This window comes from Candoia aspera, chromosome 4, assembly GCF_035149785.1.
Source record: "Candoia aspera isolate rCanAsp1 chromosome 4, rCanAsp1.hap2, whole genome shotgun sequence".
Classification (NCBI taxonomy): domain Eukaryota; kingdom Metazoa; phylum Chordata; class Lepidosauria; order Squamata; family Boidae; genus Candoia; species Candoia aspera.
Window position 1 is genome coordinate 81,618,219 of NC_086156.1, and position 23,433 is coordinate 81,641,651.

At 42.4% G+C, this 23,433-nt stretch overlaps 1 protein-coding gene across 11 annotated transcripts in view; it reads right to left on the bottom strand.

The window, feature by feature from the left end:
• The window catches only part of OSBPL7 (oxysterol binding protein like 7), a 44,723-nt gene that overhangs the window by 8,174 nt on the left and 13,116 nt on the right, over positions 1 to 23,433 (bottom strand). For 7 of the 11 annotated variants that reach the window (XM_063300766.1, XM_063300761.1, XM_063300762.1 and 4 more), the window contains 17 exons: positions 21,490 to 21,543; positions 21,219 to 21,332; positions 19,878 to 20,003; positions 18,665 to 18,791; positions 18,056 to 18,159; positions 17,718 to 17,810; positions 17,200 to 17,332; positions 16,239 to 16,387; positions 13,608 to 13,715; positions 10,846 to 10,977; positions 8,554 to 8,647; positions 6,370 to 6,686; positions 5,218 to 5,355; positions 4,445 to 4,508; positions 3,539 to 3,617; positions 3,298 to 3,442; positions 2,461 to 2,605 (listed from right to left, as the gene is read on the bottom strand). In XM_063300766.1, coding sequence (XP_063156836.1) covers positions 2,461 to 2,605; positions 3,298 to 3,442; positions 3,539 to 3,617; positions 4,445 to 4,508; positions 5,218 to 5,355; positions 6,370 to 6,686; positions 8,554 to 8,647; positions 10,846 to 10,977; positions 13,608 to 13,715; positions 16,239 to 16,387; positions 17,200 to 17,332; positions 17,718 to 17,810; positions 18,056 to 18,159; positions 18,665 to 18,791; positions 19,878 to 20,003; positions 21,219 to 21,332; positions 21,490 to 21,543 — 2,122 coding nt within the window. Of the gene's footprint in view, positions 1 to 2,460; positions 2,606 to 3,297; positions 3,443 to 3,538; positions 3,618 to 4,444; positions 4,509 to 5,217; positions 5,356 to 6,369; positions 6,687 to 8,553; positions 8,648 to 10,845; positions 10,978 to 11,997; positions 12,181 to 13,607; positions 13,716 to 16,238; positions 16,388 to 17,199; positions 17,333 to 17,717; positions 17,811 to 18,055; positions 18,160 to 18,664; positions 18,792 to 19,877; positions 20,004 to 21,218; positions 21,333 to 21,489; positions 21,544 to 23,433 lie in introns of those variants that run through there. The other 4 variants (XM_063300765.1, XM_063300764.1, XM_063300763.1 and 1 more) reach the window with 4 other exon arrangements.

The window sequence follows — 23,433 nt, forward strand, 5'->3', positions numbered from 1 at the left end:
TCCAAGATACCCACTTAAATTTGGTTTATTTCATTTATTAATAATAAATATGTATATTCCTTCTCTGAGACCAGTTAGCTAGAGAATGGGATACTCTCATGTACTCTACAATAGATTTGGAGCCCCAGGTTCTCTGTTCCCATCTACTTATTATGGGAGAGTTCAATGCAAGAATATCCTTTAAAAAAAAAAATTATCCCGCCTTTATTATTTTTATATATAACTCAAGGCAGCGAACATACCTAGTACACCTTCCTCCTCCTATTTTCCCCACAACAACAACCCTGTGAGGTGAGTTGGGCTGAGAGAAAGTGACTGGCCCAAAGTCACCCAGCTGGCTTTCATGCCTAAGGCGGGACTAGAACTCACAATCTCCTGGTTTCTAGCCTAGAGCTTTACCACTAGACCAAACTAGCTCTCTCTTTTCTCCCCAACTAAGGCATTTAAGGAAACAGAAGGCTTACTTTCTTCAATGGCCTAGAAAGTCCAAAGATCCTAAAATAAATGTTGTGTTTATTCATTCTATCTAGTGGGTCATTTTGCCTCAATCATGGCTAACCGGGGCTCCACATTTTGAAAAGTTTGGAGAATACAAAGTTGTCTGTGGGGGGGAAATGACTAAAACAGTGTGGCACCACAAGCTCCGCCCCTTTTGTTTGTGCATTGTGACGTTGCACACATGTACAGAGGAGGTACAGCTTGTCTCACAATATGCTTTTGTCATTTTGATGAAAGCACTGGATATGAGGATCACTCGAGTGTGTGTGCATGGGTGTGCATACAGTGTGTGTGTGTGTGTATACACACACACACACACACACATATACATATCCTTATTTATTTGGTAAATTTATAGGCTGCCCATCTCATATACATGACTCTGGGCAGCTCACAATTAAAATAGAATAAAAGCAGTAAAAAAAACAACCACATATCCTCTCTGTGCTTAATGGAATGGGCTCCCATTATACTATTCAAAAGTAATGATCTCTAAGCTGAAATCTGGGAAGGCCTCAAGTCCTAATTCTATAATGCCAGAACTCCTGAAAACTAGTACTACTTGATTGCCCATCTTACCAATTTTATTCTGTCAAATTAACGAATCAAACTGATGCCTACATGTTGGTCCCTAGCAACTATCATACCAATTTGTTAAAAGAGGAATTGCAATTGCTTTGAATTAATTACTTCCAATTACCCACCCGTGAAATCTATTCTCAGTTGCTGGCACATTATATGCTAGCTGTCTTAATGAAAAAACGGTTTCCTGGGAAATCTGGAAGTTGAAGATATGTTGTGCCCACAGCAAGCTCGTTTAGGAGGGACGAGTCAACACTTGACTATTTTCTTGTCTTAAACTACCCAGCAGAGAGATTAAAAGAGACTTAATTTCTCTTCATCTAGACTCTACTTTAGAGCGTAATGTCAAAAGGAATATAATTTGACTAATCCCATGCTCATCACAGAAGGGACTACAGAGCTGCTTTCTTACTCCAAATCTGTTTAATTTGTATTTGAATGATCTGGTGGAGACTTGTTCATCCAACTTTTTCCATTCTCCCCAGCTGATGACACTGACATCTCAATGGCAGCTCTATGCAGATGATGCTACCTTTCTTTCTCATACTGACCACTGGGGGGTGGCAGTAAAAACACCACACAGGATATATACTGTGTAAAAAAAGAAGGGGATGGAAATCATGTAAAAACTTGTAAAATGAGGGCATGACATGATATAACATCTGTACTTATCTGTCTGAGACCTTAAGATATCTAGAAAGGTGGTCTGCATATACCATTTTAAAGATAGCCTTTCTTTCTCTAACTGATGCAATTAAAACAGGCTCCCTCAAGCTAGTGCACAGAATACTGGCTAGGGACAATGGGGGTTCTCATCCAAAGCATATGCAAAGCACTAGGTTAGAGAAAGCAAAATCAAAATATCTCTATCAGATGGCCATCCACTCCCTGCTTAATATTTCCCAATAAAGGAATTCCACACACTTCCAAACATTTACAAAGATGCACACGTATAAGTGCATGAATGCATATACTAGGTTCTGATATTACTTAAGAGGTATATATGGTGGATTTCACTGTATTATACTTAATTCATATTTAATTAAATTTTGCCATTTGTTTGCCATTCCGATAATCTGTTTTATAAGACCACCAACACATTAAAGATCAGCCTCCCTGAATCTTACATTTTACAGATGGGCTGAAATTGCATCTGTCTCACAAACTGTCACCTATGAAGTCTGGAGATTCTGAGAACTGCAGCTGAAACCCATCTGAAGCTTGTTAAGGTGGGGGAAAACTTGTCTACAAATAAACAGACAGTCCTGTAGAATTTAAGAACAGAGCCATTATTTTCATGGCTCAAACCTTTATCAGTCCCCTACAAGCAGCTGATACCCCCACACTGCCCAGCAATCCTAAGTAGAATTGGTTCCTTACTGGGCTTCCAGAAGCATTTGCCAACAGGAGCAACACCACGATACAACCCTTCATGCCACTTCCCAAAGAGTCGATGGACAACTTTGCCATTATGGCTGTGAATGGCACCCTGCACCTCGTTGATCCCGGAGCCCCAGTAGCGTGCCTGCCAGAAAAGAGATGAGGGTTAGGGTTAAGTGGGCTCTCTGTTCACCCGGTGGGAAGCCAAGGAAAAGTCGTCTGGAGGAAAAGACAATGAAGATGGGAGGACAGGGACAAATCTGAAGCTAAAAAGGAGGCAATCAGATGCAAAAAGGAAAAGGATGAAGCCTGATGACTCCAAAAAAGAAGATGGGAGGTGAGGTGAGGTGAGGTGAGGTTAGATGAGATGAGCGTGGAATGAACGCATTATGATAGTGATCAAGAATATTGGTGAAGAAATTAAAGGAAAAGAATGCAGGTACCACAAAGTAGGGCAACAAAGACTAGGAAGATGTACCAAGGCAGAAGTGGTTTTTGGAATTCTACATCAGAGAGAGAATGGGCCAGAGCTCAGTGGCTATGCACCTGCTTTGTATGCAGGAGGGGCCCAGGTTTAACACCCAGCATCTCCAGATGGGGATCCTTTCTCAGATCTATCTGAAGCTCCAGGGAATCACTTCTAGTGAGGCTGAAGACAACACTCAGCCAGATGGAACAACAATCTACTGTGGCTCAATATCAGACAGCCTCAGAGTTAGTTGACATTCATGAATGTAGAGAACAGGATGAAGTACCAGAATGAGGGGTTAAGCAGAGACCAAAGAGCCACAAAACAGGGCAGGGGTGAGGCAAAACCAGGCCCACATTGGAACTTACTTTGCAGAAAGTAAGCTTGCAGTGATATGTGCTGTCTCTTGTGTTTCGAATCAACACCTCACCGTAATGCTCAATCCAACGCTGACCACTCAGGATATTGTGAATGCAAGAAGTCACCTTGTTCCATTCATAGTGATCCCCAAACCTTTTGAATGGAGAATTAAGAAAGGATAAAAGGGGACTGTAGGGAGCAACAGAAGGATGATCAAGAGGGATGGAACGAACAGGCTTCATGACTCACCTGGGAAGCTGGACATTCACTGTACCAACTGGAATTATCTCGAGGGATTTGCCCCAGAACTTATTTTTCCACTTCATGTCTAAACAAAACAAAATTCAGGGAAAGAGAAATGAAGTGTGAAGTCACAATAACTATTCCTTTAGGATTTGCACCAAACTAAATTGGGGTGTGTAGATTACTGCACATGGGTATACAACAGCCTGCTCCAATCTGTTCACCAGATGTCCTGGTACTAAAACTCCAAAGCATCTCAGTCAGTTGTGGTCCCAACAAATCAGTTCTACATAGTGGTGTGCCCAGTTTAACACTTTTCTGGTGTTACAACTTCCATCATACCTAACTCATCTTGGAGATAACAGCTTGGGATGGTTATTCTAGGTGGCTGTTAATTTCTTCGAAAGCAAACAAAATTGACCTCTTGGACTTCCAGGCCACCTGGAAGTGGCTCATTCATTTAGGTAGACTAAAATCTATTACATCTTGAGGCCAGATACAAGAGTTTCCTTTTGGCACTCACTGGGTAAAAGAATGCACTTTGCCCATAGCAGAAAACATTTTTTACTCCTTTTCACGTTCAGATGCAGGCTTCTAAATGTGCAAAACCTACCATTCAAGGAATGGAAGTTCTGGAGAACTTTGGAATGCTCTATGTCTCCTCCAGATCTGTGGATCTAGCTGTTACAGAGATGGTCCCTTTTTCAGAAGTTATTCCTCTGAACCAAAAACGGTGACTACTGCATTCCAACAGTAGTAGATTTTGTACAGATTTTGTATAGTTCTGGGACTGAACTTTGGCAAATAATGTTGGTCTTTTTTATCAAAACAGCATGGTCAATACTGTTTTCATTAGAACGAATTCCACCCATTTTTTCCCCATTTTCCAACCACCAATGGCTTTTACCTCACCTTGCCAGAAAATGAAATTGTCGGACTCCGCATGGCAGGCAGAGACAGGAGGATGATGGCTCACCTGCAGTTGGGGTGGGGGCGGGGCAGACAAAAGAGGGCAAAAAAGTCTAAATCACTGCCTCCATAGGAATCATCTGGACTTTGTTCATAAAGATGCTTCTAAATTCCCCTTGTTTCTATTTCAAAATATTGACATTTACAGAGCATGACAGACCCCCTCACAAAATAGGTCCCATGGGAGGGAGAATCTTGCTTATTCCCAAAACCACTGCTATATTGCCCATGGATAGACATGAAAGACTAATCTGTCAAAAAGCAAATTGTTCCCTACTTCCTAATTAGTATTTTTCTTTCTTTCAAAGACTCTAAAATTAATAATAGAAGCCTCATGGGGCAGAGGTTCAATTTCCAAGCCTGGGTGCCAAAAGCACTATTCTTCCACCCACCCCACTCCATTCTCCAAGACTGGGAATTCAGCTCAGAGAAGAATGCTAAAGTGTCAGACAATCTTGTGTCAGATTTCAGCCATCTTTAATTTCTAAAAATTATTTTACTTTCACAGTGCGGGTCACAAGCACCATATTGCCAATCTTTTTGTGACATTTAGCCGAAATCTGCTTTCCTGCAATTTCCATCTGTTGGCTCTAATCCCTTCCCATAGATCAACTGAGGAAAACACTGATCCTTCTTCTACACAACAGCCTTAAAGACACTGGAAGGCTGTGATCTTTCCTGCCTGCCATATACAACAGCTCTTTGGGCTCAATTACCTGTTCACTTATGAAACGAAACCCCTTGTCTGGACGGACACACTCATATGTTTCCCCCAACACAGGGTTGAATGGCTTGCTGCCAGCACGGTAGTAGGTAGAGGCATAGGCAGATACAGCAAAAGCAGCTATGCAGAGCTGTTAGAAGGAAGCAAAAAACATTAGGGATGTACCCAGGAAAGGAAGAAGACACAGAATCAGCTAAGAAGGTACCTGGGGGTAAAGGGAGGGCCCTAGAAAGTTTATATTCTGCAAGCCACATCACAGAGGTTGATTTTCCAAAGAGGCAGAGCATTCTCAAGACACATTTTTCTAAGAACTGCTGAAATAAGAAACAGCCACAGGTAATATTAGTGCTATTCTATTGCATAGCAATGAGAGACAGAGGTTAAGTGTTGGAATACTTATGGTCTCTGTGTAACTTTTTTTGCCTTCCCCATTTGTCAGCTATTGCTGTTAGAAGTTATATATAATTATAGATTGGTATAAGTGGGAAAGCATGTTGCCTCATTAGCTGTGCTTAGGATTTTTTTATTGTGCAATTACACGATCATATTATTAAGACCCTACTGATCAATGAACTCAGATTCAGGAGGACTGATACCTATCACTAAGAACTCACAGGCAATATTTCATACCTATTATTTCCATGGCTCTAAGCTAAGCCTTAGCATTTGGAGGGTCTCAGAATTAGATGGAACTACCTGTCTCTGCAGCTTTTCCTTCTTTTTTTACTAAAGACATCCTTTTCTATCCCCAACTCCTCTCCCAAGATGAGAGGTGTGGGAGCAGGCAGGTAAGGAAACATTAGGTAAGATGGTAAACCAGAACTTCAAGGTTGCATATGATCCCTGAGTCCCCTTTCTGCAGCCCTCAAAGCCACCTCTGACCATGCTACTGAAGACACAATTTCCTTTTCAGGCAAGAAGCTCATAAAACCTGCTATGTAAACTTTAAAACAGGCATATGACACTTAAAAAAAATTCCACAAAAACCTCTCTAAAACTGCCCCTCAAAGCCCAGCCCTGCCCACCTGTATGATAAACTTCACTCACTCTGTAGCTCACAATCTAGACCTCCACTCCCAATTTTAGATGCAGCCCTTGGCCACCCACAGATGGTCCATCCCTGGTGTATGGAAAGGCCCATTACCAATCTTTCACAGGGGTCCAGACTGCGGCTGGCCGCATCCAGCAGGGCACTGTACTCCAACTCTTCACAAAGGCGTTGCAGCATGTTGAGCGGCTCATTCAACTGCACTGGCATGGACACCTTGGAGAGATCCTTGCCAATGTTGTTACGAAGAATGTTCCAGACACTGATGTCATTGGCATGGCTGTGGGAGGCTGGCAGGCAGTTCCTCCGAGATATCCCAGGTCCAGGCCCAGGAAGATACAGAGGCGGCGGCACTGGCAAACCTAGGCTCATCTCGGAAGAGTTCCCAATACACTGCATAGGGCCTGAGCCTACTGGAAGGTAGACAAAGAGTCAATTGGTGGGTTCATGGTGTGCTGAGGCCCCAAGATACCACCCTTGGTACCCATCCCATCAGGTTTCATGTCCCACATGATTTTTTTAAAAATAAGTTTCTTTAAATGAAAAACAAACAACTAAATAAACAGGCCTTTTCAGTGATGGCCCCCTCTCCTCTGGTGCTACAAATTGCCTCAACTTTACAAGAATTCCAGTGAGTCCTTTGATTGAGTGGCACCTCTGATGAATTAGTTTTTCTTTAACTTTGCTTCCTATTATATAGACAGACTTTTTAAAGGAGGGGGGGGTTGTGGTAACCCACCCAAATTCTGTTAGGATTGGGGTAGGCTATCAATTGTGCATAAAGAAATCAATAATAAAAGAAATAAGGAGTGCTCATCCTGCAAAGCAAAGCATCAGCCATTAGAAACATATGTACTTGCAGCAATGCTTGCTGTCCCAAAACATTACTCTGTTATGGTAGTGAGCATCCTAGGGTGTCAATTCACTTCCTGGTAAATGGGTATTTTACAACTGACCATGCCCACTGTGATAGACCTTTTTTTCAATTGGCCTATCTGACTTGGCAGAGAGGCATGTTCCCCAAATTCCATACATGTGATGTTGGTCTAAAACGCTGCTTGTGATTTTTATTTATTTATTCCACTTATATACTGCTAATCTACTACTTAACCCATGATACAAATCATAATAACTTGATTGACATATTACCATAAATCATAAACTGCTCTTTACTAACCACAATGGCTGTTTCCACACATCACACTAACCTAAAAACAAATAAACCACTGATATGTGACCCCAACCACTACCAGGTTTTAAAAGAGTTTTAAATCTGGCTTTAAGATTAAAGGCCAGAATCCTGTTTTCTTGATCCAGAAACAACTGCCAACAGTCTATGCCCCAAAAACACATTCCACCAGTTTACATATTTCCAAATATTCGTATCAAAAAGCCCCTGAATTACAGTAGATCAAAGGGCCATCAACCTAACCTTCTTTTCCCAACAGTGATCCGGTAGATATTTCATAGAAGCATAGAGAAGTCAAAAAGGGATCAGTTTTGCTCCAATATTTATCCAGAGCATCTGGAATTCTGCCATTATAGAAGTTCCATTATTGGCTTGTAGTTACATATAGTGGTTAAAGGCAGTAGACCCATATTTCTCACCGTTAGCAACTTGAAGATGTAGGTTCAACTCCCAGAATTTCCCAGGCAGCATGGCTGGCTGGGGAGTTCTGGGAGTTGAAGTCCACACAACTTCAAGTTGCCAACGTCGAGAAACACTGCAGTAGATTAGAAACCAGGAGACTCTGAATTCTAATCCTGCCTAGGCGTGAAGCCAGCTGGGTGGACCAGTCACTCTCTCTCACCCCTTGGAAGAAGGCAGTGGCAAATCACTTCTGAAAATGTTGTCAAGAAAACTTATTGGACTCGTCCAGGCAATCTACACATCACTTGTTATGGGAGGAAGACCACCTGGGAGACATATGAAGGCCCCTTTCAATCTACATTTCTAATTTATCTCCCAATGTTTGTTTTTAACTAACCTGCTTGTCCGTATTTTTGGAGTCACAATTTCAACACTTCAGGAGGGTGTCAGATTACAGAAAGATCATCTTTATTCTAACCTTCCACAATCTGACACTCATCCAACGTGTTGAAATGACAACTTGGAAAATTTCCAGCCAGCATGGCTAATGGATTATTACTTCTGACAGCTGAAATCCCATTATTTCTGGAAAGCATCACAATTCCCCTTGTCCCATCTTCCAACCTCAGCTCCCTGCTGAGGCTCCTCCCCCTCTAGGCACACACCTGCCCATTTCTTGGATCAAGTACCTTTGTGGCAATGGTCAGAACTTCCTGGCATATCTACCATCTCCTCTAAGATACTGTTGGTGACTTCGCTGACACAGGATTCATCATCTGTGCCCTGGAGGAGCAACAGGAGGTTACACAGACCAAGACAAGTGGGGAGCTACCAGGGAAGAGCAAAAATGGGCAAAGAAGGAAGGAGCTGGGCTGGTATGGAGGGAATTGGAGGCAGGACAACAGGCAAGAACTCTCCAAGGTGAGAGGATACTAGATCCTATGGATCCATTCTTTAATAAGTTTATGCTTAAGAAAATATTGTCCAGGTGAAGCAGATACTATCCTACCTGTAGCCTGCAAGAAGTCTCATAAACATAAGCTTTAAGCTCTAAAGAACAATTAATAGAGAACCAGGTATTTCTTTTCTCTATATAAAAAGTGAAAAAGCAGGGGAACTATTTAATTCATATCCATAAAATGCTGAATTGAAAAGCTGAAGTCAGTGCTAAGTAAGGTTGCTTCTGCTTGATACAAAATTAAATAGAGCATATTTCTCATTTTCCCCAGGCATTTGAGTCTGGCAGTTAGATGAACTCTGCTGTTGTCAATTAGCTTTTTTTTTTTTTCCTGTGAGTGGGGTTATTGTTTATCCTTGGGCACCTGGGGATATATGTTGTTGATATTTTTGTCTTCTAATCCTTGTGAGCCATCTAGTGTCACTTGTGAGAGATGGGTGCCATAAAAAAAATCATACAAATAAATAAATAAATAAATGGGCAGCCTTATACCTGAAGGGCTGAGAAGGGCAAGTCAATATTAAAAGGTAAAGAACTGTAAGAAGGGAGAACAAGGGCCTTAAAACTGCCAAACTGTAGAATCTAGATGACAGATGGATCATAGACTCAGTTCTCTCCCCACCCACTCCAAAAAGGGCATGTACAGCATTTCTATTTAAATTATGCTGATTGGTTTTAAATTTGGAGCTATAAACATACACTGAAATATTTGCAATAGCCTTGTGCCTCTTATATTCTTTTTTGTGATATGCTGACTGTTTTGAGGGGACAAGGAAGAAGGTATTGTTGGCTCAGGATGACTGAAGGGAAGGAAGACAGAGAGCAGTAACAAAGACTTCCTAGAATCCCCAAGTCTGTAACATGAAGACAGTAAAGGTTGTGATGTGGAGCTGTGTGAGAGGGGGGACAAAAAGGTCAAGTTGAGAGGCCTCTGAAAACTCAGAAAAGAAATAGCCGCTCTGTATCTTTAGGAGCAGCATGTCCTAGAGACACGGGGTTCAGCCCTAACTTTATCTCAGGTATCTAGATTTATCTCTAAGAGGGAAAAAATGGTAAAGGTGGAAAAGGCAAGATCTAAGCTAAAAGACAAAAGGTCTGGATTCTGCTAAGTTTGCACTCTTCTATCAAAAGAGGGAGCCGGGGGAGGGAAGTGCTGAAAACAACAGATTGATGAGGTGGGGTTTGGGGCGTGTGGGGCAGGCTGGTTGGAGAATGGAGTGGGGAGAACAGCTGCCAGGTGGAGGGGGGAGTGGCTTGGCTCTTTACTAATTGACAAAAGGAAGAAAGAGAAATGAAAAAATAGAGAGAAGTGATGATCACATTAATCTAAAATACAAAATACACTGTTATATTACAAGGAACATGAAATCACCCCTTTAGCCTTAGATTAAAGCTAACCTAACTAATTGATTGTTTCTAATGATTAGTAAGACAACTGTTCAGGTAAACTACAACTGAATTGTATATGTAAAATACTGTACGAACTCAATTGTGTACAGTAGTAAATTAAGCTAGGCAATGTAATTGCACATTTAGGCACATCTGATGGCTATTTCTTTAGCTGCCAGCAGGTGGGGCAGCTGCTTCACTGAAAATCTGTCCCTGCTATTGCCCTGAGTTGACCCTAAGCTCTTGCAGCTGGGTATATTTTAAACAAATTCAGTAAGAATTATGCAAATGATTGCACCTCAATTTTCAACTTTCAAAATAAATGCTCCCTTGAGATGACAGCTCCCTTACATGGCCTCTGAAAACACAGCTATTCCTGTCCAACTGCAATGTTCCCTCTATGGGCCACATTTCCACCTGCTGCTGAGACCTGCCATAAAGGCTGGGTGTCATCTGCTCGCTCTGAATAACCCCATCAAGTTTATTTATATGCTGAATTTCCATAGATCTGTTCAGAACAGCCCAAAACAGAGGTGCCCCTCTCAGCAGGGGAGAGAAGCATGCAAATTTTTGGCAAGATACCTCCAAAAAAAGACTCCTGAAACCCAATCTTTTCACAGCTATTGTCACTAACCTCATTCTCAGATGAGCTGGCTGATAGGAATACCTCACAGGCATCAAAGAACTCAGTGTGTGAATCCGAAAGAGACACAATGCTGCAATTTGAGAGCTGCTGCTCCTGTCCCTTAACCAAGAGAGCATCTGGCTGAAGGAGAGAATACAGAAATATTTAATTTTCTTGTTTTTCATTACTAAACTTACAAAAATAATAATAAAAAAGAGGTAAGTCCAAATGTTATGTTCAGATAGGTTACAAGTGTTAACTGAGACATAATCTAAATCAGTGTTTCTCAACCTCAGCAACTTTAAGATATGTGGACTTCAACTCCCAGAATTCCCCAGTCAGGAAATATAAGATGCATGGACTCCAACTTCTAGAATTCTCCAGCCAGCATGGAGAATTCTGGGAATTGAAGTCCACACATCTTAAAGTTGCTGAGGTTGAGAAACACTGCTCTAAATCACCCTTCTTTGCTCTAGCCCATTCCAAATGGACTGCGACTGAAACACCCATACCTGGTATACTTTGATATACATTTTTTTAAAACTTTTTGTTTAAAAAAAGTATTGATAGGTTTTCTCCTCCATTTCTAAGAAAACAAACTAAAGCTGCAAAAACAATTAGGAGCAATTTGATTTGGTGGGATTCAACTGACGGGACTGCCCCACCAGGAAAAAAGAGGGATGAAACCCCAAAGCTTTTCTCAGGCTTTTTTTTCTTTTTTCTTGGCATCCCAGAGATGGCGGCAGAAGTGGCCAGGCCTCAGAAGGGAGAACCTGGGGGAGGAGGGGAGGTGGGAGCTGCTGCCAGATTGTGAAAATAGAGAGCCAGTTTGGTCTAGTGGTTAAGGCAACAGGCTAGAAACCAGGAGACACAGAGTTCTAGTCCCGCCTTGAGGCATGAAAGCCCAAGCCCAACGCACCTCACAGGGTTGCTGTTGTGGGGAAAATAGGAGGAGGAAGGAGTATTAGGTATGTTCCCCACCTTGAGTTATTTATAAAAATAATAAAGGTGGGATAAAAAAAATTCAACAACAAAAAAAAAGACCCAGAGAGGCAACTGTGATGAAAATGCTGCAGGATTTCTCAAAATATAAAATAGTGTTTTTAAAAAATTGTTTCCAAGAAACAACCCCCAAACAGCACCAGTTTTTTATGCTGCTGGATTCCTATCTATGATGACTTCACACACCCCTTCTCCTGTTCAGCAGTCTCCTTGGAAAGAAGTAAGTTCTTCTCTTCCGTATTTATTTTCACCAGCTTCTTTTTATCAAACTTCTCACCTTCTGAAAGATTTGTTTTGTCACACAACTTGGCCACACAGTAAGATAAGCTGATACTTCCAGAACTGTAAAAATAACCCCCACCCGCTCCTGCTTCCATCCTCTCCGACATATATTTCTTACATACTGTATACTGTTTTTGATCTGATTACCAGATTGGGTAGGTATATCATTAAGAGTCAATTTATGATTGGAGTAGGATAGAAGCCCAATAAATAAATGAAATAAAGAATTCCTTCAGCCCTTCATGCTGAAAATTTTGGAACTTGACTCTCAATTCGTATGTATGTATGTATGTATGTATGTATGTATGAGTTGTTGCACGAGGTGGGCGATGGAGAAATTTAATAAATAAATAAATACTTATGGAAGATGACCGTAACATTAACAAAACAAAAGCTCAAACTCTGCTACTGTAGTGGCAATGCAGAAGATCCTTGTATTTCGAGGAGGAAGTGACATCTTTCAATTTCTCCTTCACATTAAGGTTATAGAAGCTTAGAGTTCATTTTGAATCATAATGTTCAGCTGGCTTGTTTTTCACTCTTGCTTGGGAATAAAGAGAAGGGAGGAACTTTCACACCATTGTAGGAGAACCTCAAGGTTATCTGTACAGTTCCCAGACGTTCCAGGGTTCAGTCAGGTCACATGATGAACAGCTGCACCATCCAGCCAAGGTCAGGTCTTGCAATCTCGGTACCATGGAAACAAGGTCACGAGGTTTAGCGTCAGACTTTGATAAGACCCTGGTATTGCCTCTTGAGCTTGGAGCTTCTACACAGATCCTGGTACCGGGTGCTGTGTGAACAGGCTGCCTTGGGGTATCTCCCCTGTCATTCCACTGGGGCTCCTGACAGCTGAAGGGAGATTGGGTATCATCTTGCTTGGTATGTTATGCTTTTGTGTGTTATATGCTTTTACGTTTGTTCAATCTGCCTGAATTGTAGTTCTGTTTAAATCTGTCTGCTAGAATTAACAATAAAGCTTAAAACCTCCTTACTTACTGGTTTGTTCGTTGTCTCTGGATCCTAAAAGAACCAATTGTCTGTACTTGGCCAGTGCCTGACAATACATCCATATGACTGCATTTGACAAAACAGAGAACTTGACAATTCCCTTCACTGCCTCTCAGGCAAGAAAAGATTCAGTTCCAACAGTGACAGGGAACATGTATTTTTATTTATTTATTTATTTATTTAAATTATATAGCCGCCCATCTCACTGCTGTGACTCTGGATGTGTATAACTGTCAGATAAAGCAGGAGAGATCCTTTTTCCCATGTGATAATTCTCTTAGCTACTCATCACACCTTTCCCATACAGCAAATGGCCATATTTGTTGCTATGAAAATAGATCCCCTGGAAGAGTAATGCAGCCTAAGAAAACATCTGTATCTTAATAAACAGCGATCATGCTAGAGATATATTAACAGTCCTGTGATTTCTGGCCATAGAGCAATTAATGTTACTTTTCAAACAGGGAAAGGCTCACCTCATCGGCGCTGAATGAGGCAAAAGAATCCAGGGTAGTATCTGAGGAGACAGAGAGAGAATGGAAGCGGCGAATACATTCAGGATTGTCAAGAGTCTGCAGAGAAGCCTGGAGGGAGTAAAAAGGGCTGTTATTTTAGCACAGGGGAATGAGGAAGTAGATGTTAAGGGGTTGTAAATTAAAGCCAGGCACTGATCATTTTCTAAATTGTGAAGAAACTATGCTCAGACTCATTTTCTGACTCAAAGTACTTCATTCAGGCAAACATACAATCAGGACCAGAAATATTGGAACAAGGATAACTGTTCTGGCATTTGGCACCACCACCACACTGAAGTTGAAAGGAAACACACCCAGATGGGAGCAAAGTCAGGACTTTCAGCTGTAATTCACGGGGTTGACAAAAGCAGGGCACTAACCATTCAGGAAGTACAGCCAGTGGCATAAACACACATCCATCACTGGTGGCTCATAAATAATGGAACGAATGGCTGACAAGTAGCTGCATGGCCAGGTGTGGCCTGTTTTCTGGGTACCCAATGACCAATCAAGCAGATACAAGGCCTGGAAGTGGTTCTGAGTGTTACATTTGCATTTGGTAGCTGTTCACTGGAACTCTCAACATGAGGTCCAAAGAGGTGTCCATGCAAGTGAAGGAGGCCATCATTAGGCTGAGAAAAAAAAAACCATCAGAGAGACAGCAGAAACATTGGGAATGACAAATACAACAGTTTGGAACATCCTGAAAAAGAAGGAATTAACTGGCAAGCTCAGCAACAGCAGAAGGCCTGGAAGACCACAGAAGACAACTAAAGTGGATGACAACAGAATTCTGCTCATGGTGAAGAGGAACCCTTTCACAACATCTAGCCAGGTCAAGAACGCTCTTGAGGAGGTAGGCATGTCATTGTCAACATCTACAGTCAAGAGATGGCTGTATGAATGTAAATACAGAGACTTCACAACAAGGTCCAAACCACTGGTAACACTCAAGAACAGAAAGGCCAGCAAACACCTAAAAAAGCCTGCCCAGTTCTGGAATAAGATTCTTTGGACTGATGAAACCAAGATTCTTGCACCAGAATAATGGGAAGAGAAAAGCATAGAGAAGGAAAGGAACAGCTCATGATCCAAAGCATACCACATCATCTGTCAAACATGGTGGAGGCACTGTTATGGCATGGGCATGTATGGCTGCCAATGGAACCACGTCACTGTTGTTTATTGATGACCTGACTGCTGATAAAAGCATCAGGATGAATTCTGAAGTGTATAGGGCTATACTTTCTGCTCAGATTCAGCCAAATGCTGCCAAACTGATAGGATGCCACTTCATACTGCAGATGGATAATGACCCAAAACATACAGCAAAAGCTACCCAAGGCAAAGAAGTGGGATGTTTTTCAATGGCCAAGTCAGTCACCTGATCTCAACCCAATAGAGGGGGCCACAGTGGCTCAGTGGTTAAGACGCTGAGTCAGAGGACAATTAAGGTTGGCAGCTCGGCAGTTCGAAACCTGAGGACACAGGCCGCATGATAGGATGAGCTCCCGTCAATTTGTCCCAGCTCCTGCTAACCTAGCAGTTTGAAAGCATGCAAATTCAAGTAGATGAATAGGTACCACTTCGGTGGGAAAATAACAGGGACATGAAAGGGCATGTCATGGCACCCCCAGGCAGCAGTGACGCCACCAGCAAATCCTTTCAATACAGAAGCGCCTTGGTAGGTGCTTCTGAAATGAAAAAAAAAACCCAGTAGAGCATGCTTTTCACTTACTGAGACAAGACTGAAGGTAGAAAGACCCAAAAACAAGCAGCAGCTGAAGGCAGCTGCAGTAAAGGCCTGGCAAAGCATCTCGAGGGAGGAAACTCAGCATTTGGTCATGTCCATGGGTTCCAGACTTCAGGCAGTCATTGACTGCAAAGGATTTTCATCCAGGTATTAAAGGTGATCCTTATATTTGTAAGGATGTTGGTTTGTTCCATTACCTATGAGCCACTAACGATGGGGGGGGGGGTGTATGCCACTGGCTGTACCTCCTGAATGGTTAGTGCCCCAATTTTGTCAACCCCCTTGAATTACAGCTGAAAGTCCTGACTTCGCTCCCATCTGGGTGTGTTTCCTTTCAACTTCAATGTGGTGGTGTACAGAGGCCAAACGCCAAAACAGTTATCCTTGTTACAATATTTCTGGTCCTGACTGTATATGGGAGTGAATACATTTGCCATGAATGAAAGGTAAAGCATTTTACCAGTTTGGTGTAGTGGTTAAGGTGATGGGCTAGAAACCAGGAGACCATGAAAGCTGGCTGGGTGACTTTGGGCCAGTCGCTCTCTCAGCCCAACCCACCTCACAGAGTTGTTCCTGTGGGAAAAACAGGAAGCAGGAGCATTATGTACACCACCTTGAGTTGTACAAAATAAAGGTAGAATGGCATCGTCTTTTGTTCCAAGCACTACTGGTTTCAAATACAGGAAATAAGAAGTGGAGGGGGGGACACGAAGTCCTTGCAGTTCATGCAAAATGGTCTGTGCTTGATTTGGGCTCGGGGTGGGTGGGTGGAGGAGTTTCTCAGCTAAACCTTAAAGCCAACACTTGATTAATCCTTTCAAATGACCATGACCCCTTACACCAGCTGTAGTAGAGTTGATGCCACCTCCATGGCCATCCTGTGCAGAAGACAGAGTGACACGCTGCAGATCTAACGTCCGCTGCAATTCTTGGAGATGGTCACGCTCGGAGGTCAGCACAGCCAGCACGCTGCTGAGAGAACCATGAACTGGCAAAGAAAAGATTGCAGACAACATTATATTCCATTAATGCAGAGGATTCTGTATCAGGGAAGGATACCAGAACCCTCAGAATTTCAGCTTCCTTGAAGAACCAACTTTCTAGCTCTAAAGGCTGTAATTATCAAAGTGGAATTAATACATGCTCAAATAGACAAGATGGTGCTCCTGGATATTTTGGGCTTCAGTCTTCATCAGTCCCAACCAGCATAAGCAATAGCAAGGAACTTTAGGAGCTGGAGTCCAAAACTTCTGGAATGTGTGTCAGGTTGCCTACCCCCAGTGAAATCTTGTGAGTTAATTTGGTGTTTGCGTGCAAGGAAGAGAGACAGCATACCTTCAAGATGGGGGGTGGGGGGAATCTCTAAAGACATAACATTACTTCCCCTTTCTGATGCCCTCTAGGTTTACTGGCTGCGCATGATGGAAGTTGTAGTCCAATATATCTGGAGAGCAGCAGATAGACAAGGGTCCTTATGCATATATTCTCCCCATTTCCAAAAGTAAAGTTAGGTATTAACAAAGCCTGTACATTTTATGCGGGTCACAAAAGGAATCAGAGCTGTCTAGATCTCAGGACTGTGACTGACTGTGATGAAACATATATCAGGCTCTAGACATGGGAAGAATTTAAGAACAGAAGAAAGCAAGAAGTCAATGTCCATAAAACAATGGTTTCATTCCTCTCCATAGTCCAAGATGGAAATCAGTGTCTCCCACTCTACCACAGTAAAAATAAGAAAGTTAAGACAACTTAACTGAGCACTGCTGATATAACTAATAATACCCGCGCTGAGCTCACCTTTCTGAGCTAAGATCCAGAAACTTCTTTGCAGTTGACTATACTCTGGAGGTACGCTAAAGATGGCCTGGTTCTGACAGGACTCAAAATACCGTGAGAGATTGGGAACGGAGCCATGCAAGCGTCCCACCTGCTAGAAGCAAAACCAATTGGTTTTAGGCACCCAGAAAAAGCAGCTTCCCAATCACAGCTTCTTTCCTCCCAGTTCCTTAAAATGACTCCCTCCTCTGTCCCAGAAAAGTACTGTGCACCTCATCCCCATAATCAACTATGCGCCCTTCCTAAGCTAGGAATGTGGTCAGTGGTCTTAAACCATGTCCATCAGGGCCACTATTGATCACACTGATTGGCAGTAATTCTTCAGGACCTTCATCCAGCCCTCCCTGGAGGTCTGAACCTGGGATCTTCTGCATGCAAAGAGCCTCTCCACTGCTGATCTCTTGCTTCTCTTACTCCATATCATGTACCCTTGAGCCAAACACTTTTTCCCTACCCCATCCATCCCCAAACCAGCTCACCCTGCCTATGGTGTCATCCTTTGCAAAGCTCTGAGTGCACCAAATCCGGGTGGATCTCTTTGCCTTTCTGGGTCTTTCTGTTCCTGTTGAGGTCTGTAAAATCAAGATGAGATCTCACACTCCACAACCATAGAAGAATAATTCCAAATCAAAATGTGAATCACGATCTAGTCTCAGGAACACTCTGATTTTGCGGTTATTATAACAGTGACACATAACCGCCCTAATCAAAGTGGTGTGAAAGTAACCTTGCAGCCTTTGACAAAAGATGTTGCATAAATAGTTCATAAATGTAAATATTTGCAGAAAAGGAATGCTACTATCACCACTGTACCTACCTGACTACTGGAGATTAGAGGGGCAGAGGGAATGCGGTGGAGAGATTCCAAACTTTGTAGCATACGGCTGAGCTCTTGAAGCCTTCCCTGACATTCTGAGAGTTCTGGAAAAAACCAAAATCATTTAAAGAAGTAGAGAAATGTTATACTTGAAAAGAATTTGCACTGCCAAGATATATGGCTCCCTATAGCAGAAGCAGACAGAAAAGGAGGAAGGCAGCACTTCCTGTTCTCTCAGAATATCAAGACAGCAGACCATCAGCCATTTGGAAGAGAACAAACGTTGAGGGAACTCTGCAAAAGGAGGGATGAATGGATGACATACAGTGAAAATGTAGTTCACCGGCCAAGCTCCCACAAGAATCTGTTCAGTGACCAAAGCCTGAGGAAAGCAGATTGGGAAGAACTTGCCTTACTGTCCCACAAGCCCACCCATAACAATAGATGCTGTACTAATGTAGGTAACTTGGTCAATCCCTTCATCAGGTATCCCCTTATTCTAATCTCCGAAGAGTAAAGTTGGCTTGGAAACAGCCAAGGATCATGCCACAACCATTGTGACTACCAGCTAGGAAAGACCTTCAAGTGGTAAGAAGGTCTTAGTCTTACCTGCTGAGCACTTGTCCAGCCCTTTGCTGGCACTGAGCCAAGAATTCACCTTTTCCCGGGGACTGGCCAGTGAAGATAAGGCAGGGGCACTTTCTGACATCAGAATGTGGTGCCGTGAGCTGCAGGCCTGCAAGTATGAAACAAGACAATACAAGAAGAATGGAAACTAGAAGCAAAGGAGTTAGGTAATTCAGTTCACTTCAGAATCTAGGGAGGGATCTTCAGTCTTTGGGGTTCTTGAGTACACTGGGAAATCTGTTAAAGATGCTACCACAGAATGGATGCCATGGAAGCCTTTCCTAACCACAAAAGTAACATAAGAAACTTGTCTAAGAAACTAAGTACAAAGTAAGGTTTGGATAGTGCCTGAATGCTAATGTTGGCTTCCATGAAATACACTAGTGGAAACAGGTCTCTTTTAAATCCAGCTAGTCTTCTGAGGACTGCATGGAATTATCCATGTCCTTTTCTTAACAACAGTTTGGAACTAGTTTGCCACTGACTTCTTCAGGGATTTTTAACTGTTGCTTTGACTTCCCACTTTAGTCTACAGCCCTAGGATTTCCTGATAGACTCCCATCCAAGTACCACAACCAGCCCTGTTTAGTTTTTCAGGGTCAGCCAAGTTCAGCTAGGTGCTGCCACCCTGCTGATAGAAGCATTAAAAAAAAAACTTATTTCAGAGATGAAGCTTGCCGATGCTCAGAAAAACCCATACAAACCCTCAGAACAACTCACACACACACCCCAGTGTTCCACACTACCTCTTCAAAAACCACCCAACTTACTAGGCAGCAGCAGCAGAATTTTTTCCCTTTCAAATGTAGTTTTAACTGGCTTTCTCATCACAATGGAAGCAGCACCTTTCAGCCACTTTACTTCTTCCTTCTCTTTTGTATGTTTTTGAGTCCATGAAGAGCTCAAAGGCATTCCAAGGAAGGGAAAGGGAAAGGGAAAGGGAAAGGGAAAGGGAAAGGGAAAGGGAAAGGGAAGATGAATCACATCCCCTGGACTAACATACACTAACTTTGAGCCTTGTTGCAAAAAAGTAATCCTTTGGGTAGAAGCTATACAAGTCTCCTCTCTCTGCATATGATCTGGAAAAACCAGTGAGGGACGCAGGAGTTAACATGCTCTGTCCATCATCACCTTTCAAAAGAGATGCCTGCCATCAAGCCATTATGCAAGAAGGCTCCATTTTATCGTGACTCACTTGTGAGGGATGAGAAGCTCTCTCGCCACCTGTCAGGAACTGTCTTTGGGATGCATCCAATTTCTCCACTTGTCGGTGCAAGCACAGCTTTGCAACCCAATTATTGAACAGCTCTTGGGATTTTATCTAAAATAAGTGAGGTGGAGAGGAGACAACAAAATATTAGGAGAATAAAAACATTTGCCCCAAACATTCTGATTCTGAGTTGAAGCAGCAAACTGCATCTTCTGCTGAAACCAAATTTTGTAAGATTGATAGACAAAGTCACAAATGTTTCATATCCCCTCCCTGTCAGCAACAGTACAGTCCTAACAAATAAAACCTAACAATCCGTTCCCTCTCACTGCAAGCAGCTTCTTCATTCATCTAAATGGTAGGGTCAACTCTGCTAGTGGGAATTACACCTCCAATCAGATGGGGATTCACATTGATGTTAGAAATTTCAGGCACTGGAAACTGATTTCTTAGATCTTTATCTGAGAGTTGGCATGATTTTGTCGATCCTGATCTTCACATGATTTTATGGCAGGAATTTGTGCCGTTTTCTGATTTTCATGACTGACAAAAGACAGCAACCTGCTAAAATCTTAAGGCTGCAGATAACAGCTGTTACTTAAGTATTATTTGATCTAGAAGATTTATAAACTGCCTCATTTCAGAAGCTTTACAAAGGCCATAGGAAGCCACAGACACCTAGACATTGTAAATAAAAATGTGCAGCCAGTGATTCAGACAGGATCAACTTGCCACATTATTTCAAAAGTGCAAGAGAATGTAAATTGGAAGCAAAGTCCTGCTTATAGCAATGGATAAACATGACCAGTCTGCAAGGTGCCATATACTCAGCTGCGCCTTGCATGCATATGCATAAATAGTCCTACCGTGCTCAGCTGGGCTTTGAATTCTAGCTACACAAAACAACAGAACAAGTGGACTCTTTATCCTTTGCCAGAGATACAAAGAACTATAAGCAGTGGCATTCACATGCAAACAAAATGCTCAGCGTAGATATTTTTATGCCTGCTACTCTACAGGCCTATATCAGATATTAGGGTATTGCTATTCTGCAAAGCATTTCCCTGTTTTACCACATGGAATAATGCTTTGTGCAGCTAACACAGTAGCTTTGCAAAAACATGTTTTCAAATATAATTTGCCAGTTCAAGACTTTCTCCATCACATACATTCCCATACCAGTTCTCAGATTTTGAGACAATGGAAAAACAACAGCTCAGCATTTGTAAGCCAGAGTTTATGGATGAAATGGCATTTGATTGCAGGACTCCAGTGATATTTTCTGTTCTTCCATCCTGGAATGAGGTAGCTCATTCTGCTTGTTACCTTAAGGTGATAAATATTATCTTCTGTGTCCAAGTCCACACGTTGGGCCTTCTTGTTGACCGACATGACTGACAAACAAACGTCTATGGAGCCATGTAACTTCCCCTTCAAGACCTAGAGGAAAAGCCATAGGTGCAGTCACACTGAGAAATAATATACACCCTTCTCTTAATTATGCTTCTCAGTGAGTTAACTCCGTCCCTTTGTCCCACCAGGATTCCTGTGAACCCTGGTACATTGACACCCAGGTATTCCATCATTCTATACTCACATCTTGGCACGTTGTGGCATATTTCAGGATGCCGTCTTCCAAAACAAAATAACGCTTAGAGAGAGAAAGGAGAAAGGGAGGGGAGGAGTAAGTCAATAATACTGGACTTCACTGAATAAAATCAATAAGTGAGATCTTACAATATGTATGTATGTATGTGTGTATTTTTCAAATTTCTGTTATCGCCCATCTGCCCCAAAAAGGGGGAGATTCCTCAAGAAGTCTTAAGAGTTGGACAATCAAATCTCAAAACTGCTTGCTATTGTGCTCACTGGTTGCTAGACTAGACTAGCCTTCTCCAACTCAACCAATGGCTATGCTGGCTGGGAATTTTGGAAGTTATAGTCCAGCACATTGAAGAAATTGATTTAGATAGTTTATGAAGAAGGGAGAATTATAAACATGACCCAGCAAGTTAAAGAGTATTTTATTATTTATTTATTGCCCAGTACAGAGCGCTTCCAGTCAAAATTCTAACCACCAGCCATGCCATCATTCAGGATGCATCATTCTATTGCTCCAGCAGTCAATATCCTCTGGTCACTAAACACACACACAATCCCAATCAGCCTATTTTGGAGGGTCATTTTCGTCCCCCTTAGATATTTTTCCCTGAGAAATTAACTGTGCTCTCGGGTTCAGCCAACAGCATCCATAGGTTCTTGCCGCTTTCTGTACCACAAACTCGGTCCCTTTGGAGTGTGCATGTGACATCATGACACACCTAGAAAAAAGCTGGGGCTTGTGCTGTCGTGCTGTAATGCTACTTGTATCACTGTAATCCACCTTGGCTCCCCACTGCTGATATGCCTTTGGGTGGTACCATTTTGACTACCTAAGAATTAGCACTTATACTTGAACCTGAGGACAGAGAGAATGATGGTGCTGTAATATAGATACACACACACACACACATATATATATATAGCCAATACGAAATGAGATATCTGCCCTAAAAAGCTGATGATCTAAAAATTGACATAGAAATAAAGAAGAAAGCTGAGTTGAGAAACCCATGAGAGAAGAATATGCACTGTTACACATACTGTATTTCTTTAGAATCATCACAACCAGTTGCAGCATAGTTTAATCCTTGGTATCTCTACTGGAAATAAGACTCATTGACTTTCAGTGAGAACTGCTCCCAGCTAAGCATGCCTAAGATTGCAGCCCAAAATCATCCAAAGCAATGCACACATATTATGGCAACAATCCTTGTAAGAACTCTTGAAAGGAGCCATCTGAGCCTGTCAGTTATCAGTCTCCTGACAGGCCAAAGTGCAACTCCTGTAATTCACAGCAGTAGCCAGCAGATTTCTGGGGGTGGGGGTGGGGGTGGGGGGCTAACATTTCACTTATCTCACTGGTTCAGGACTGACTTGGAAATGGGAGTTGTTAATTTAGTGCTATATTTATTTGCTTCAGATCACTGGGAATGGCAAGACAAGTAGAGACCATTCAGGATAACAAGTGTAAGCACTGGCACATTCAAGCATTCAAACAATAACAGTCTATAGTCCAAGCTCCTTTTACTGTTTTAGTGAAGCGAAATGACCAGCACAAGAGCAAAGCTGCGAATGGAAAGTTCCCGCGCAAACCTACATTTAAAACTACTTTCACATAATTACTTTTCCCCCACTTCCCATTAAAGTATGTCACCCCCCTTCTCCATCCAGGTGGCTCTCTGGTATATCTCCTCTCTCTGGCCTTGACATGTGAACATCATAAATTCCTTGCCATAATAATCCACTTCACACTCCAGCCCAACACCCCCTCCCATCTGGCGACACGGAGTCTGTTCCCAGTGATAAGAGACCAAAGGAAGATGCTCCAATAAGGGGTTCTGTGAACCTTTTGATCGGAGGGATCTGACAACAAGAAGCAAAGCTGCAGTTCATCCCCACCCCAGAATCACTGAAGGGAAATAGGAATCCTGCTGCCTTC